General features: G+C 49.2%; 1 protein-coding gene across 1 annotated transcript in view; it reads right to left on the bottom strand.

Annotated features, from left to right (window-relative positions):
• dnah2 (dynein, axonemal, heavy chain 2) overlaps positions 1 to 15,792 on the bottom strand; it is a 609,335-nt gene that overhangs the window by 267,376 nt on the left and 326,167 nt on the right. Inside the window, exons 40-43 of the mRNA XM_072258532.1 lie at positions 14,205 to 14,357; positions 11,080 to 11,205; positions 10,206 to 10,421; positions 8,843 to 8,960 (exon numbers count right to left, since the gene is read on the bottom strand). Of these exons, the coding sequence (XP_072114633.1) occupies positions 8,843 to 8,960; positions 10,206 to 10,421; positions 11,080 to 11,205; positions 14,205 to 14,357 (613 nt within the window). The remainder of the gene's footprint in view (positions 1 to 8,842; positions 8,961 to 10,205; positions 10,422 to 11,079; positions 11,206 to 14,204; positions 14,358 to 15,792) is intronic.

The following is a 15,792-nucleotide window of genomic DNA, read 5'->3' as shown; positions in this document are numbered from 1 at the left end:
TAGGGACAATGTATAGCAGCATCCAACTACCCAACCACGTGTTCGCATGTGGGAGGAAAGCCAAGTTCCAGGGGGAAACTCCACACAGACTCACATCAGCTCAGGACTTAAGCTAGATCACCAATCCTGTGAGGCACCACTGCTTCACCCCTCCTTTCTTTCACACTCCATTAGTTTTCTGGTCAGAGGTGACTCTGGGATGTTGACAGGAACACCATCTAATGTCAGCTGTGGGAGGTAGGTTCTCCATCATTGGGAAAAGGACAGGGTTGGTGGGATTAAGGTAAGGCCTGTCAATGCCAGTGTGGACACATTGGGAGAGTCAGTCACCTCTATGGTACATAGAGCATAGAACAGTACAGCACAGGAAAAGGCCCTTCAGCCTACAATGTTATGCTGAACCAATTAAATTAGTAATCAAACAGCTAAACAAATTAATCCCCTTAAATGTCCATATTTTTCTATTTTCTTCACATTCTCTAAATGTCTCTTAATAGTCTCAAATGTTTTCCCCTTTACCGCCACCCCGGGCAATGCATTCCCGGCTCCCACCATTCTCTGTGTGAAAAACTTGCCCCTCACATCTCCTTTGAAATTACCCCCTTAAATACTTACCTTAAATACATGGCCTCTAGTATTAGCATTTCAGCTCTGGGGGAAAAGGATACTGTCTACTCGATACCTCTCATAATATTATAAACCTCTATCAGGTCTCCCGTCAGCCTTTGATGCTCTGTAGAAAACAACCTAAGTTTGTCCAACCTTTTATTATAATATATGCACTCTAATCAAATCAATATCCTGATAAACCTCTTCTGCACCCTCTCCAAAGCCTCAATATCCTTCCTATAATGGGGCAACCAGAACTGTATGCTATACTCCAGATGACATAACAACATAACTACTTGAACATCCCCCCCAGTCTACAAATCTCCCTCTGAACCCTCCCTAAAGCCTCCACATCCTTCCTACAATGAGGCAACCAGAACTAAACATAATATTCCAAGTGTCGTCTAACCATGGTTTTATAGAGCTGTAACGTTACCTCACAGAGATTGAACTCAACAACCCCCACTCCAGACTAATGAAGGCCAACACACAATACGTGTATCTTCTTCACCACCCTATCAACTTGCACGACATCTTTGAGGGATGTGTGGATGTGGACCCCAGGGTCCTCTGCTCCTTTGTGGTGTGGTGTGGTGAGGGAGATGCGATACAGCAGCGGTCCCCAACCTTTTTTGCACCGCGGACCGGTTTAATATTGACAATATTCTTACGGACCGGCCGATCGGGGGGATGTTCAAGTAGTTATGTTGTTATGTCATCTGGAGTATTGCATACAACATAACTTCCTGCCTTGTGATCTCAATGACTGGACTAATAAAGGCCAGCATGCCATATGCCTTCTTAACCACCCTATCAACATTCATGGACCCCAAGATCCCTCTGCTCATCAACACTGTTAAGGATCTTGTCCTTAACTGTGTACTCGCTCTTTACATTTTACATACCAAGGTGCAACACTTCACACTTGGCTGGGTTAAACTCCACCTGCCATTTCTGTGTCCATATCTGCAGCTGATCTACAGGTGTATGATCTATATCCCATTGTATTTTTTGCTATTCTTCTACACTATCCACAATACCACCAATTTTCCTATCATCTACAAACTTACTAAGCCACCCATCTACATTTTCATCCAAGTTTTATATATATATTTATCACAAAGGGAAGTCCTAGTACATGTCTCTGCAGAATACAATTAAACACAAACCTCCAGCTAGAATAAGTCCCTTCAACCACTACCTTTATCTTCTATGGGCAAGCCAGTTCTGAATCCAAAAACGGCCAATTCACCATGGATCCCATACATCTTAATCTTCTGGATGAGTCTCCCATGAGGGACCTTGCCAGACGCCTTACTAAAATCCACGTAGACCACATCCACAGCCCTTCTTTCATCAATCACCTTTGTCATCTCAACACGAATTTCCCCACACAAAGCCATGCTGACTCTCCCTAATTAGGCCATGCTTTTCCAAATACTCATAAACCTTATCCTAAGAATTCTCTCCAGTAACTTCCCTACCACTGATGCAAGACTCTCCAGTCTATAGTTTCCATGATTATCCCTGGTTCCCTTGAATAATGGAACAAGATTAACTACTTGCTAGTCCTCCGGAACCTCACACCTGTGGCTACGTACATATATCTATTGATGCTTCTGGACACATCTTCAGTGATGTTCCTGGAATCATCCGGTGTTTCGGGTTTTTCAACATCATACAACCTCCTCCAGGTGACCCATCCGGGGCTGATCAGACCCCAGCTTGTGTCCAGATGGCCAGCTACTTATGACTCCATGGCTCCCCTCTTTTGAGCCACAGCCATCTTGAGGCCCTCCCTGCCGCATCGGTGGTACCGCGGATGGCTCTCCTCTTCCTCCCTCCCTCGATGCCCAAAATGCTGAAGGCTCTAACTAAAGAATGGGCTACGAATCCCCTACAACCAACCTCCACTGGGAGACACCTCGCTCTCCATCCAGCCTGCTGACAGTTGCTGACCAGTCCTGTGTACTTGGAGAGTTTCCTTTCAAAGGCCTCCTCCAAGCCATCTTCCCATGGGACTGTCAGCTCCAGCAGCACCACTTGCTTAGTAGACTCAGACACTAGGACAATGTCTGGTCGCAGGGTGGTGGCTGCCATATGGTTGGGGAACTTCAGCTGCCCTTCGAGGTCCACTAACAGCTGCCAGTCCCTTGCAGAGTTCAGAATGCCTGCAGATGTTCTTTTGGCAGGTATTGGCTGCTCCCCAGCTCTGACAAAGGCAATGGTCTGCTTGGAGGGTCGGGACCGCTTCGCCCACTCAACTCCTGCACTGACGGCTTCAGCGATGGCCTCCAGGACCTGATCATGCCTCCACCTGTACCGTCCTTCACCAAGTGCCCTTGCACAGCCGCTGAGGATGTGCTCCAGGGTTCCTCACTTGGAGCACAGTGGGCACGCAGATGACTCTGCCTTGCCCCACGTGTGCAGGTTTGATGGGCTTGGAAGCACATCGTACACTGCCTGGATGAGAAATTGGATGCAGTGTGGTTCGGCTTTCCAAAGATCAGCCCAGGTCACTTTCCTCTCAACCGCATTCTCCCATCTTGTCCAAGCTCCCTGCTGCTTCATTCCCACCACCTTGCAGGCTCTTATCTCCCTCACTACTGCTCTCACCTCCTCCTGAACTAGACGACGCCTTTCCTTCCCTCTGGTGTCCATTTGGGGAGTTGGAAAGGATCCTAGCCCAGCTTGGCCTCGTGTGACCACTCCCACCAGCCTCCTGTGACGCAGCCTCGCCTCTGCGACGCAGCCTCGCCTCTGCCTCCTGAACAGCTTCCTCTGCCCTCCACTTCCTGCCAGTACTTACTTGGATCCCTGCTCTAGCCACTTTCAGGTCACTTGAGTCCCTATACTGTAGCACTTCTCTGGCTCTTGTTACCTTGAATTCCTCCTCCAAGGATTTGAACGGCAGTTGCAGTTTGTTGTGGTGTCCATAGAGTGCGATGCTGCTCAGGCTCTTTGGCAGCCCCAGCCATCTCCTGAGGTGGTTGCTAACCCTCCTGTCTAAGGTTTCAACTGTCGAGTTCGAAACTGCATAGACGAGGAGGGTCCACAGGATTCTGGGAAGAATGCCATGCTGATACACCCAGGCTTTAAACTTCCCAGGCAGGCCTGACTTGGCCACAGATTTCAGCCAGCCATCCAACTCGGTGCAGGTTGCCTGAATGGATGTTGTGTCCCTTAAAGGGCTGTCAAAAACTTTGCCTAAGCTCTTGACTGGCTTTTCTGTGATGGTTGGGATGGCTGTGCCTGCGGTGCTGAACCGGAACTTGTTCTCCACCTTCCCTTTCCTCAGCACCATCGATCTTGATTTGGCGGGTTTGAAACGCATCCGGGCCCACTCCACCAGCTTTTCGAGCCCTTGCAGAATCCCCCGGCAGCCTGGGACTGATTCTGTGGTTACTGTGAGGTCATCCATGAATGCCCTGATAGGTGGTTGCCGTTGAGCGGAATTCATTCTGGGTCCTCTGCACTCTGGTTCAGCAGACTTAGTGAGCATGTTCATGGCTAGGGAGAACAGTGTCACTGAATAGTGCACCCTGTGATGATGCCGATCTCCACCTTGTGCCAGGTTGATGTAATTGCTCCTGAAGAGACCCTCATCCTGAAGTTGCTGTAATAATCAGCAATAAGGTCTCTGATTCTATTGGGGATGTGATATTTGGTCAGTGTGAGCTGCACCAGCTTGTGTGGAATGGAGCCATATGCATTTGCCAGGTCGAGCGACAACACTGACAGGTTGCCCTTGTTCTCTCGGGCCTCCCTGATGAGCTGTGTCACCACACCGATGTGCTCCAGACAGCCCGGCATCCCTGAAATGCCACCCTTCTGGACTGATGTATCAATATAGGTGTTCTTTGGTAGGTAGGTGCACAACCGGTTAGAAACGGCACTGAAGAAGATCTTCGCCTCGACACACAGCAGGGAGATGATGCAAAACTGATCTATCTGGGTGGCATTTTCCTCCTTCAGAATCCACACCCCCTCAGCCACTCTCCACTGTTCTGGGATCTTCCCCCTTCTCCAGAAGATTCTCAGGATCTTCCACAGACATAGCAGGGGTTTGGGGCAGTTCTTGTACACTTTGTACGAGGTGTTGCTTGGTCCTGGAGCCGAGCTTGCCCTTGCTTTGCGGACAACCTATCTGACTTCTTTTAGCTGCAGCTCTGACATGTCGAACTGCACATCCGGTTCAGGTGGGTCTATTAGGATGTTGCACTCTCCCAACTCCTGCTCTCTTTCAGGATCATTATATATCTTCTTCAGATGTTGGTCTATGTCTTCCTGCAAACAGGCCAGTTTCCCACTGCGTTTCTCCCCCAGCAACTCCTTGGTGAACTTGAAGAGGATGGCGATAAAGGCAGCACGTTTTCGAGCCCTTTCACGCCGCCACCTCCGATGCCACTCTGCCCGGCGGAGGACCCTGATCTTCTTTCGTAGTATGCACATCAGCTGGGCCAAGCCAATGCGCTCCTCTTCTCCTGCCTCCTTGTATTGGGACTTCAGCGCTTTTATCTCCTGCCTGATGTTGTGGATCCTCAATGCTCTTTGGTTCTTCGAGTAAGATGTTTTGGAGCCTTCCTTCTCCTCTTCTCCGAACCATTCAGCTGCGATACTGACAATAATTGTTGTCATGGCTTGCGGCTTCCTATCAACCCCTCCCTTCGCCGTTGCCTCCAGAATTTGGTTAACATCTTCATCAAACTGCTTCCATAGTGAAGTCATGTTAGCTGCAGGCCACTTGATCCGCCTCCTGTTAGACTTCATGCTCGAGGGATTAGTTTGCAACACTTGGAGGTTCCGGGCACTATGGGGTGACTCCGGGCCTGGCCCCTCCTTCGTCTCGCCAGGTTGGACACCTGCGCGTTGTGCTGCTCCTGCTCCCGTCAAACACTTCATCCTCGCTTGGTGGATCTTCAAGCCGCGATCGTTCTTGCAGATTTTGCCACATGCACACTGCTTCCTCATCGTCGTTTGTTCATTGCCTGGGTCTGATGTCGTTGTGTCCATCTGACTGGGGTGCTCATCCTCCCCCCCTCTCGGGCACCCCTGGGGGTATCTTTTCCTTAGATTCTTTGTGGCTTTTGTGGGGGTCCTCCTCTCAGAGGATGCAGATTGGGTTGCCAGCCCGTTCTGCCCTGGTTGCCGTCTCTCCGGGCTGTCACTGACTCTCCAGTCGTCACCACTCTTTTCGTGGTTGTCACCCAGTCTTTCCCGGTTGTCACTGATTAACTCAGGGTGTAAGCTGTGTACATACATCTATTGATGCTTCTGGACACATCTTCAGTGATGTTCCTGGAATCATCGGGTGTTTCGGGTAGAGAGGACATGAAGATATTGGTCAAGGCCCCAGTAGTTTCTGCTCTTGCCTCTCTCAGGGTCCATATAATCTGGGGTGTATTCCATTAGGTGCTGGGGATGTACCCACCTTAATGCTCTTTAAGAGAACCAACACTACCTCCTCCCTTACCTCAAAATGCCCTAGGATATCAATACACTCAGCAGTGATCTCTCTATCTTCCACATTCTTCTCCTTGGTAAATACTGATGTAAAGTACTCATTAAGGACCTCACTCACATCCTCCTCATCCAATCATGTTCCCCACTCAATTAGCTTTAAGTGGTCCTAACCTTTCTCTGGTTATCCTTTGCTCTTGATGTATATATAGAATGCCTTGGGATTCTCTTTAATCTTACTTGCCAAGGACTTTACATGGAGCTCCTAGCTTTCCTAATTCTCTTCTTCAGTACTTTTCTGGCTTCTTTATAATCCCCAAAGGCTCTGTTTGATTCTAGTTTCTTAAACTTTACATACTTTTCTTTTTAATTTGGACTAAATTCGTCACCTTTCTAAACATCGAAGGATCTATTACCTTGCTATCATTGTCCTTCCTTCTGACTGGAACATACCTGTACCCGCCTTGTACTCTGTACAGTTGGTCTTTAAATACCCTCCACATGTCGGATGTGGACCTGCCCAAAAATAGCCGTTCCCAATTAACTTTCCCTAGTTCCAGCCTAATGCTCTCGTAATTTGCCCTGCTCCAGTTCAATATTCTCCCACGAGGTCTATACTTACCCTTATCTCTAGGCATCATAAAACTTAAGGAGTTGTAGTTACTGTTGCCTAACTGTTTACCAACTGGTTAGTCACCTGGCCAGGCTCATTACCCAGCACTAGGTCCAGTACAGACCCCTGTTATTGGACTACGACCTACATATTGACTTAAGAAACCCTCCTGGATGCACCTAAAATTCTGCCCCATCTAAACCTTTTGCACTCAGAAAGTCCCAATTTATATTAGAGAAGTTCAAGTCCCCCATGACAACAACCCTATTGTTTTTACATCTTTCCTTAATCAGTTCCTCAATGTCCCAATTGCTATTGGGGTTCTGTAGTACATCCCATCAGAGTGATTGCACTCTTCTCATTTTTGAGTTCTACCCATATAGACTCAGTTGATGATCTCTGTTATGTCCCCTCTGAGTGCAGCTGTGATATTGTCCCTGATCAGCACTGCAACTCGCTACCTTTTCTAAAACATCAAAACCCTGGGACAATAAGCACCCATTCCTGTTCTTCTCTCACCCAAGTCCACAACATCACAGTCCGTGCACTGATCCATGTTCGAAGTTCATCACCTTTACCCATAATACTCCTAACATTAAAATGCACACACTACAAACTATCCGTCCCATTGTATCTATTACTTTGCTCCTGCCTGCTTTTACTGGCCCTGACATCTATCTTCCTCTCCATCCCTCCACTTCCTGAGCTGGTGCTCTGGTTCCCATCCCCCGTCAAACCAGTTTAAATCCTCCTGAGAAACACTAGTGAAACACCTGGCCAGGATATTGGCTCCCCTCCTGTGCAACACATCCCTCCTGTACAGGTCACTTCTGCCCTAGAAGAGGTTCCAATGATCCAAGAATCATGCCCTCCACACCAATTCCTCAGCTGCTCATTCATCTGTATAATCATCTTATTCCTGCCCTGATTGGCATGTGGTACTGGAAGTAATCTGGAGATTATTTCCTTGGAGGTCCTGCTCTTCAGCCTCTTTTCTAACTCTCTATATGCACTGCACAGGACCTCTTCCCTTTTTCTACTTTTGATGTTGGTGCCCACTCTTCCTCTTGAGAATATTCTACAACCACTCTGAGACATCCTGGACCCTAGAATGTGGAAAGCAACACACCATCCTGGCTTCTCTTTCACAGCCACAGGATCTCCCGTCCATCCCCCTAATGGACGAGTCTCGTATCACTATTGCTCTGCTTGACTTTACCATTCCCTGCTGACCTCAGTACCACAAGTTTGACTGTGGCTGCTATGGCCTGATAGGTTATCACCTGCCAGTATTATCCACAGGGGTATACTTGTTGCTGAGGGGAATGGCCACAAGGGAATCCTGCACTGACTGCTTACTCCCCTCACTTCTCCTGATGGTGCATTATCAGAAGCTTGGATTCTGAGTGTGACCACCTCAATAGAAGTTTCATCTGTGAGGTTTTCAGCCTGCAGGATGGTCCTGAGTACACCCAGCTCCAGCTCCAGATCCTTCACCTAGTCAGTCGAGAGGTAAAGTTGGATGTATTTCGACAAACATAGTCATCAGGGAGACCATTAGGTACCCTGCAATCACACATGTTACAGGAGGAGTATTGCATGGCTTTAAATACGATCCTCGCAACACACATCAAAGTTGCTGGTGAACGCAGCAGGCCAGGCAGCATCTCTAGGAAGAGGTACAGTCGACGTTTCAGGCCGAGACCCTTCATCAGGACTAACTGAAGGAAGAGCTAGTAAGAGATTTGAAAGTCATCCTGCGTACATTTGTTATACCTTTGGAACTAACTTCTTAAACTTAAGTTCTTCAATTATATAAATGATACCAAATGACTCAGCACCCTTAGCTTCCACCTATTCTCATCAAAGCCTGTTGAGCCAAAACTTCCCACTCTAACCCTGGCCAGTCCAACACATGCTTCTCCACTTAAACCTCACTTCTTTTTATTGGCCCTTGCTAAGTTACAAACAAAGCAATCTCCTGTCTGCAGGCAAGTCCCGACAGGCCTTGGTCATTTTTTAAAAACTAGCATGTAAAGTCTACAAGGAACTGCCTCCAACTCACACTACTATGTCCTGCTCTGCAGACAAGTCCTGACAGGCCCCATTCGTTTTTTAAAACTGCTGGAGATGGTGCCGTTTGTAACTGTGTGGACTCACCTGCACAGGCAACCCTCATGAGGCTGGAGAGCACTCCATCCGTCCACTCGTTCGTTGACAGGTCATACTCGCCGTACAGCTCTCCCAGTGACACTGCCTTTGGGTTCAGGGGATAGTCCTGCCCACAAATCACATGGTCAGAGATCAAATCAAAAAAGGAGCAGCTATCAAACAGACAGGAAGACAGCTTGGAGAGGGCTAGTATCTGCAGTGGACAAATATTAAGGTAATGTTACCTGACTGGTCAATTGGTCCATTGGGTCTATGGCAATATTTCTGTCCACACAAGGCACAGAGTTTCCTGCACCATGCCACGTCTTCCCTTCCCTTGTTCCTCCTTTCCAAACAGCTTCTTCCCTCTACCATCAGATTTCTGAACAGACCATGAACTACCTCATTATTTTTTCTCTCTTTTTGAATTACTTATGTATATTTTTATTGTAACTTGTATATTTTATGTATTGCACTGTACTGCTGCTGCAAAACAGCACATTTCATGACAAATGTCAGTGATAATAAAGCTGATTCTGATTCCCAAATCACCTCTCTCATGTACTCAACAATCATTTGAGAATGTGTTCCAGTCCCATATTGTTAGTAGGTCAGTCTTTGTTCACTAATCTTTCAGACTCTTCCTTCCCACCTTGATAACCCTCCTCTATCCCTCCCCTTTCTCTTTCTCTATTTTCCCATTCTTTCATTCACCCCTTCACCTCTCCCTCTTTTTACACTCCAACCCAGTGGAAACAACTGTGGATTAAGACTTAAAGGTTAGCCTAATCCATCCCATGTACATTGAAACATACAGTGAAATGCATTGTTTTCAATCAATGACCAACACAGTCTGAGGATGTGCTGGGGCAGCCTGCTTCCAGCGTCAACATAGCCTGCCCACAACTTACTAACCTTAACATGTACACCTTTGGAATGTGGGAGGAAATTGGAGCACCTGGGGGAAACTCGTTCAGCCCTGGAGAATGTACAGACTCCTTACTGACAGCAGTAGGAATCAAAGGCAATCTTCCAATCACTGGTGCAGTAAGCACTGCACTAACCACTACACTACCATGCTGTCCATGGTAATTTTGAGGTAATTTGGGGGAAAGTATGGGGGGAGGGGTTGTCCAATGTAGACTGTTTTTTAACACAAAGTGATGGAATGCGTTGTGAGGTGCAGTGGTAAAGGCAGATATATTAGGGACATTTACAAGATTCTTAGATTGGCACATGGATAAAAGAAAAATGGGGGGCTATGTAGGAGGGAGAGGGTAGATTGATCTTGGAGCAGGTTAAAAGGTCAGCACAAGATTGTGGGCTGAAGGGCCTGTACTATGCTCTATTTGTGCCTTAGCCAGATCCTCACCTTGACCAGATTGTAAGGCTCTCCATTCCGATGGAGAGCTGACAGTGCCCCCTGCAGCGTGCGCCACACCACTGTCTTGCCACTGCCGGTTTTGCCCACAATCATGACAGAGTGCCGGGAGCTCTGAGTCTCGTGCAGTTGGATCACCTTTGACACGGAGAACTCTGTGACCTTGTAGCCTGACTCCACGAGCTCTACCTCAATGGCTTCCTTCAGCTGACACACAAAGCAGAGAGAAATCAGTCCGTGCCTCAGTTTCCTTAGAAATCCCACCACCCCGCCTCACTCATTGAAAAGGGTGGGATGATGGGAGTAGCCAACAATATTTTTCCTTGCCTTGGGCTTAGAAAGGGATTTAGCTATACAATGCCAACCGCTGAATCCTGAGGTATCATGAGACTAAGCCTAATCATAGGCCTGCTGCCGCCAGTAATTACAGCTGCCCAAGGACATATCTGTCTTGAAGTGATCACATATGTATCTGTTCACTTCAAACATGAGCAGCACACATTCCCTTATTTCAAGCCAACTTGGCAATGGGCTGCCCAGGCAGGTGTGAGGGCCCACATTCTTCATCATGCAGTGGGAGAAACAGCTTGGGCAAGGCAGGAACATGTTTTAGATCTTTACTACTGAGACAAGTGCTGGGACAGGCCTTGGAAAAGCAAATGCTTCCTGTCTGCAATATTAGGGGCCTGGAGAGCCACTGAGTTTTATGTTCTACAAATGACTTTGGCTGAAAACGTCGACTGCTAATTTCCCCTTCCACAGATGCTGCCTGACTTGCTGAGCTCCTCCAGCATTTTGTGTGTGTTATTCTGGATTTTCAGCATCTGCAGAATCTCCTGTCAAATCGTGGGTCTGATAGGCCTACCTTTCCATAATCCAGGACTGGAGTTTCCACCCCTGGGAACAGGTCATGGATAACGCCAGAAAACAGCGGTAGGTCGACGGAGGTGAGCTTGGCCATATTCATGTCCTTCATGGACATCAGGAGGATCTGTCCAAACACAAAACATTCAGTCACAAGATAAACCAGATCAGCCCTGCCATGGACCCTGGAATTGTGTCCAACTACACATCATTCCAAAGGATTGGAATACGACAGTCTGACTCTTTGCCCTATGCCAGTGCTTCTACCCCACACCAGTCTTCAACAGCCCCTAGCTCACATCTATTTCTCCCCTTTCTGGGTCTAATCTTTGCTTATCCTTTTTAAATATCTGATATCAGAGAGCATTCATTTAAGCTGAGAGGACGTAAATTCAAAGAAGTTGTTCAGGACAACTGAGCAGTGGGTGGCTGGAATGAGCTACTAGGGGTGCTGGTGGAAGCAGGTATGATAGTGACTTTCAAGAGACTCTTATATAGGAACATGAATGTGCAAAGAATTGACAGAATGGGCTATTGACTTCACAATCCACCTCATTATAAACTTGCACCTTATTAACTGCCTGCACTGCATTCTCTTTGTAACAGTAACTATTTATTCTGCATGTAGTTATTCTTTTACCCTGTACTACCTCAATGCACTGTGTAATGATCTGACTTAGACTAGCTTTTCACTGTATCTCAGTACATGGGACAACTATAATACAAAACGTCGACTGTAATCTTTTCCATAGATGCTGCCTGGCCTGCTAAGATCATCCAGCAATTTGTGTGTTGTTGAATTTCCATCATTTGCTGATTTTCCCTTGTTTATGATAACATAATACAGTAATCAATATAGACATAGTGTAGGCAAAAAATATTAGATTGGTTCAACATTTATTTACTAATGTAGTTAGTTTGGCATAATGTTATGGGCGGAAGGGCCTGTTTCTGTGCTGTACAGTTCTAATTCTACGTTCCCTGAGCGAGGGCGCTCCACATTCTCCCTGCTAGGTAAAGGATGATTCTTCTGAATTTATTGAAACTGATCTCGAATTGATGTCCCTTAGTTCGTCCCCATTAGTGACAGCTCTTTCTCTGTATCAAGCCCTTCAAACTGTCATAACTCTCACGCTACCCTCAACACACGAGTGAACACACAAACTCAAATACACACGCATGCACAGACGAGCAGACACACGTGGAGTGGGGGAGAGACAGAGAGTGGGGGAGAGGAGAGAGGAGAGAGAGGGGGAGAGAGAGGGGGGAGAGAGGGGGGAGAGAGAGGGGGGAGAGAGGGGGGAGAGAGAGGGGGGAGAGAGAGGGGGGAGAGGGGGGGAGAGAGGGGGGGAGAGAGGGGGGGAGAGAGGGGGGGAGAGAGGGGGGGAGAGAGGGGGGGAGAGAGGGGGGAGAGAGGGGGGAGAGAAAGGAGGAGAGAGGGGGGAGAGAGGGGGGAGAGATGGGGGGAGAGAGGGGGGAGAGAGGGGGGAGAGAGGGGGAGAGAGGGGGGAGAGAGGGGGAGAGGGGGGGAGAGGGGGAGAGGGGGGGAGAGGGGGAGAGGGGGGAGAGAGGGGGGAGAGAGGGGGGAGAGAGGGGGGAGAGGAGGGGGGGAGGAGAGGGGAGAGAGAGGGAGAGAGAGGGGAGAGAGGGGAGAGAGGGGGGAGAGGGGAGGGGGGGGAGGGGGAGGGGGGAGAGGGGGAGGGGGAGAGGGGGAGGGGGGGAGAGGGGGAGGGGGGAGAGGGGGAGGGGGGGAGAGGGGGAGGGGGGAGAGGGGGAGGGAGGAGGGGGGAGGGGGAGAGAGGGGGAGAGGGGGGAGAGGGGGGAGGGGGGGAGAGGGGGGGAGAGGGGGGGAGGGGGGGAGAGGGGGGGAGAGGGGGGGAGAGGGGGGGAGGGGGGGGGGAGAGGGGGGGAGAGGGGGGGGAGAGGGGGGGAGAGGGGGGGAGAGGGGGGGGAGAGGGGGGGAGAGGGGGGGAGAGGGGGGAGAGGGGGGGAGAGGGGGGAGAGAGGGGGAAGAGGTAGAGGGGGAGAGGGAGATGGATGAGGGGGGGAGAGAGAGGGGGAGAGAGAGGGGGAGAGAGAGGGGGGAGAGAGAGGGGGAGAGAGAGGGGGAGAGAGAGGGAGAGGGAGAGAGGGGAGAGGGGAGGGGGAGGGGGAGGGAGGGGGAGAAGAGAGAGGGGTAAAAGAGGGGGAGAGAGGGGAGAGAGAGGGGAGAGAGAGGGAGAGAGGGGGAGAGAGGGGGAGAGAGGGGGAGAGAGGGGGAGAGAGGGGGAGAGAGGGGGAGAGAGGGGGAGAGAGGGGGAGGGAGAGGGGGAGAGGGAGAGAGGGGGGAGAGAGGGGGGGAGAGAGGGGGAGAGAGAGGGAGAGGAGGGGGAGAGAGAGGGGGAGAGAGAGGGGGGGAGAGGGGGGGAGAGAGGGGGGGAGAGAGAGGGGGGGAGAGGGGGGGAGAGAGGGGGGGAGAGAGGGGGGGAGAGAGGGGGGAGAGAGGGGGGAGAGAGGGGGGAGAGAGGGGGGAGAGAGGGGGGGAGAGAGGGGGAGAGAGGGGGGAGAGAGGGGGGGAGAGGGGGGGAGAGGGGGAGAGAGGGGAGAGAGAGGGGGAGAGAGGGGAGAGACGGGGGAGAGAGGAGGAGAGTGGGGGAGAGAGGAGGAGAGTGGGGGAGAGTGGAGGAGAGGGAGGAAAGGAGGAGAGGGAGAGAGAGAGACCATAAGGCCGTAAGACATAGGAGCAGAATTACGTCACTCTGCCATTCCATCATGATTTATTATCCCTCTTAATCCTATTCTCCTGCCTTCTCCCTATAATCCTTGACACTCTTACTAATCAAGGACCTATCAAACTTTATTTTAAACATACCAAATGACTTGGCCTCCACAGCATTCATCGTGTTCCGGCTAAAGAAATTTCTCATAATCTCTGTTCTAAAGAGATATCCACTGAATCTGATGCTGTGCCCTCTGATCCTAGACTTCTCCTGTATAGATAACATACTCTTCACATCTACTCTATTTAGCGTGCATTTGCGCGCGCACACACACACACAGAGACAGACGCACACAAATGCACACACACCAGCTCCTTCTACAGACCACAAGGAGGACAAACTAGTGGAGCCAAGGCTCAGTTCTCACCTCCTCATCAGAGAGCTGGGGCTTGTCGCGCCGTTTCTTGCCAGCATAACGAAGCAGGGACGTGAGGGCTCGGAGGCCGAAGTCATAGTGATCTTGCTTGGAGAGCTGCTGCACAGCCAATGAGTAGAGGGTGTAGACTTTCTTGGCCAGGGCCTGATGGTGCACAGAAAGCAGAAAGCAGCCTTTAGCAGGAATTAGTCACATTTGCGAGGTGAGACTCGGGGGGAGATGGAATGCTCTCACTCTCATGCTCCAACAACAGTGAAGGAGCTCCATTGATTGGAGCCACACAAAATACCATAAGTATTCAATACCCCATCTGTGCCAGCTACAAAATGTTCAGGGGGTGGTCTTGGTGAGTAAGGAAGTGTGGGGACACTACTGCCTCAAAGCTTCCTTCCTGAGCACACTCAAAATGCAGGGGGAAGTCAGCAGGCCAGGCATCATCTATGGAGAGGAGTAAATAGTCGACATTCTGGGCCAAGACCCTTCATCAGGGCTCAGCCCAAAATGTCAATTCATTATTCCTCTTCATCGATGCTGCCTGACCTGCTGAGTTCCTCCAGCATTTTGTGACCTGCAGAATCTCCTGATTTCCTTCCTGAAAATGTAAAGACCACGTTGGAGAGTGTGTGACTTTGGATGGACAAGAGGTTCGGAATCAGAATCCGGTTTGTTCTCACTGACATACAGAACTGTGCACGATTATCCAGCATGTAGCTATACCTAGGGTGACATACAGAACTGCGCACAATTATTCAGCAATTACCTATACCTAGGGTGACATACAGAACTGTGCACAATTATTCAGCCTGTATCTATACCTAGGGTGACATACAGAACTGTGCACGATTATTCAGCATGTACCTTACCTAGGGTGACATACAGAACTGCGCACAATTATCCAGCATGTAGCTATACCTAGGGTGACATACAGCACTGCGCACAATTATTCAGCCTGTACCTATACCTAGGGTGACATACAGAACTGTGCACAATTATTCAGCCTGTACCTATACCTAGGGTGACATACAGAACTGTGCACAATTATTCAGCATGTACCTATACCTAGAGTGACATACAGAACTGTGCACAATTATTCAGCAATTACCTATACCTAGGGTGACATACAGAACTGCGCACAATTATTCAGCCTGTACCTATACCTAGGGTGACATACAGAACTGTGCACAATTATTCAGCCTGTACCTATACCTAGGGTGACATACAGAACTGTGCACAATTATTCAGCATGTACCTATACCTAGAGTGACATACAGAACTGTGCACAATTATTCAGCCTGTACCTATACCTAGGGTGACATACAGAACTGTGCACAATTATTCAGCATGTACCTATACCTAGGGTGCACAATTATTCAGCATGTACCTATACCTAGGGTGACATACAGAACTGTGCACAATTATTCAGCCTGTACCTATACCTAGGGTGACATACAGAACTGTGCACAATTATTCAGCAATTACCTATACCTAGGGTGACATACAGAACTGTGCACAATTATTCAGCAATTACCTATACCTAGGGTGACATACAGAACTGTGCACAATTATTCAGCCTGTACCT

This window comes from Mobula birostris, chromosome 5, assembly GCF_030028105.1.
Source record: "Mobula birostris isolate sMobBir1 chromosome 5, sMobBir1.hap1, whole genome shotgun sequence".
NCBI lineage: Eukaryota > Metazoa > Chordata > Chondrichthyes > Myliobatiformes > Myliobatidae > Mobula > Mobula birostris.
This window is presented reverse-complemented; position numbering and strand designations above follow the sequence as displayed.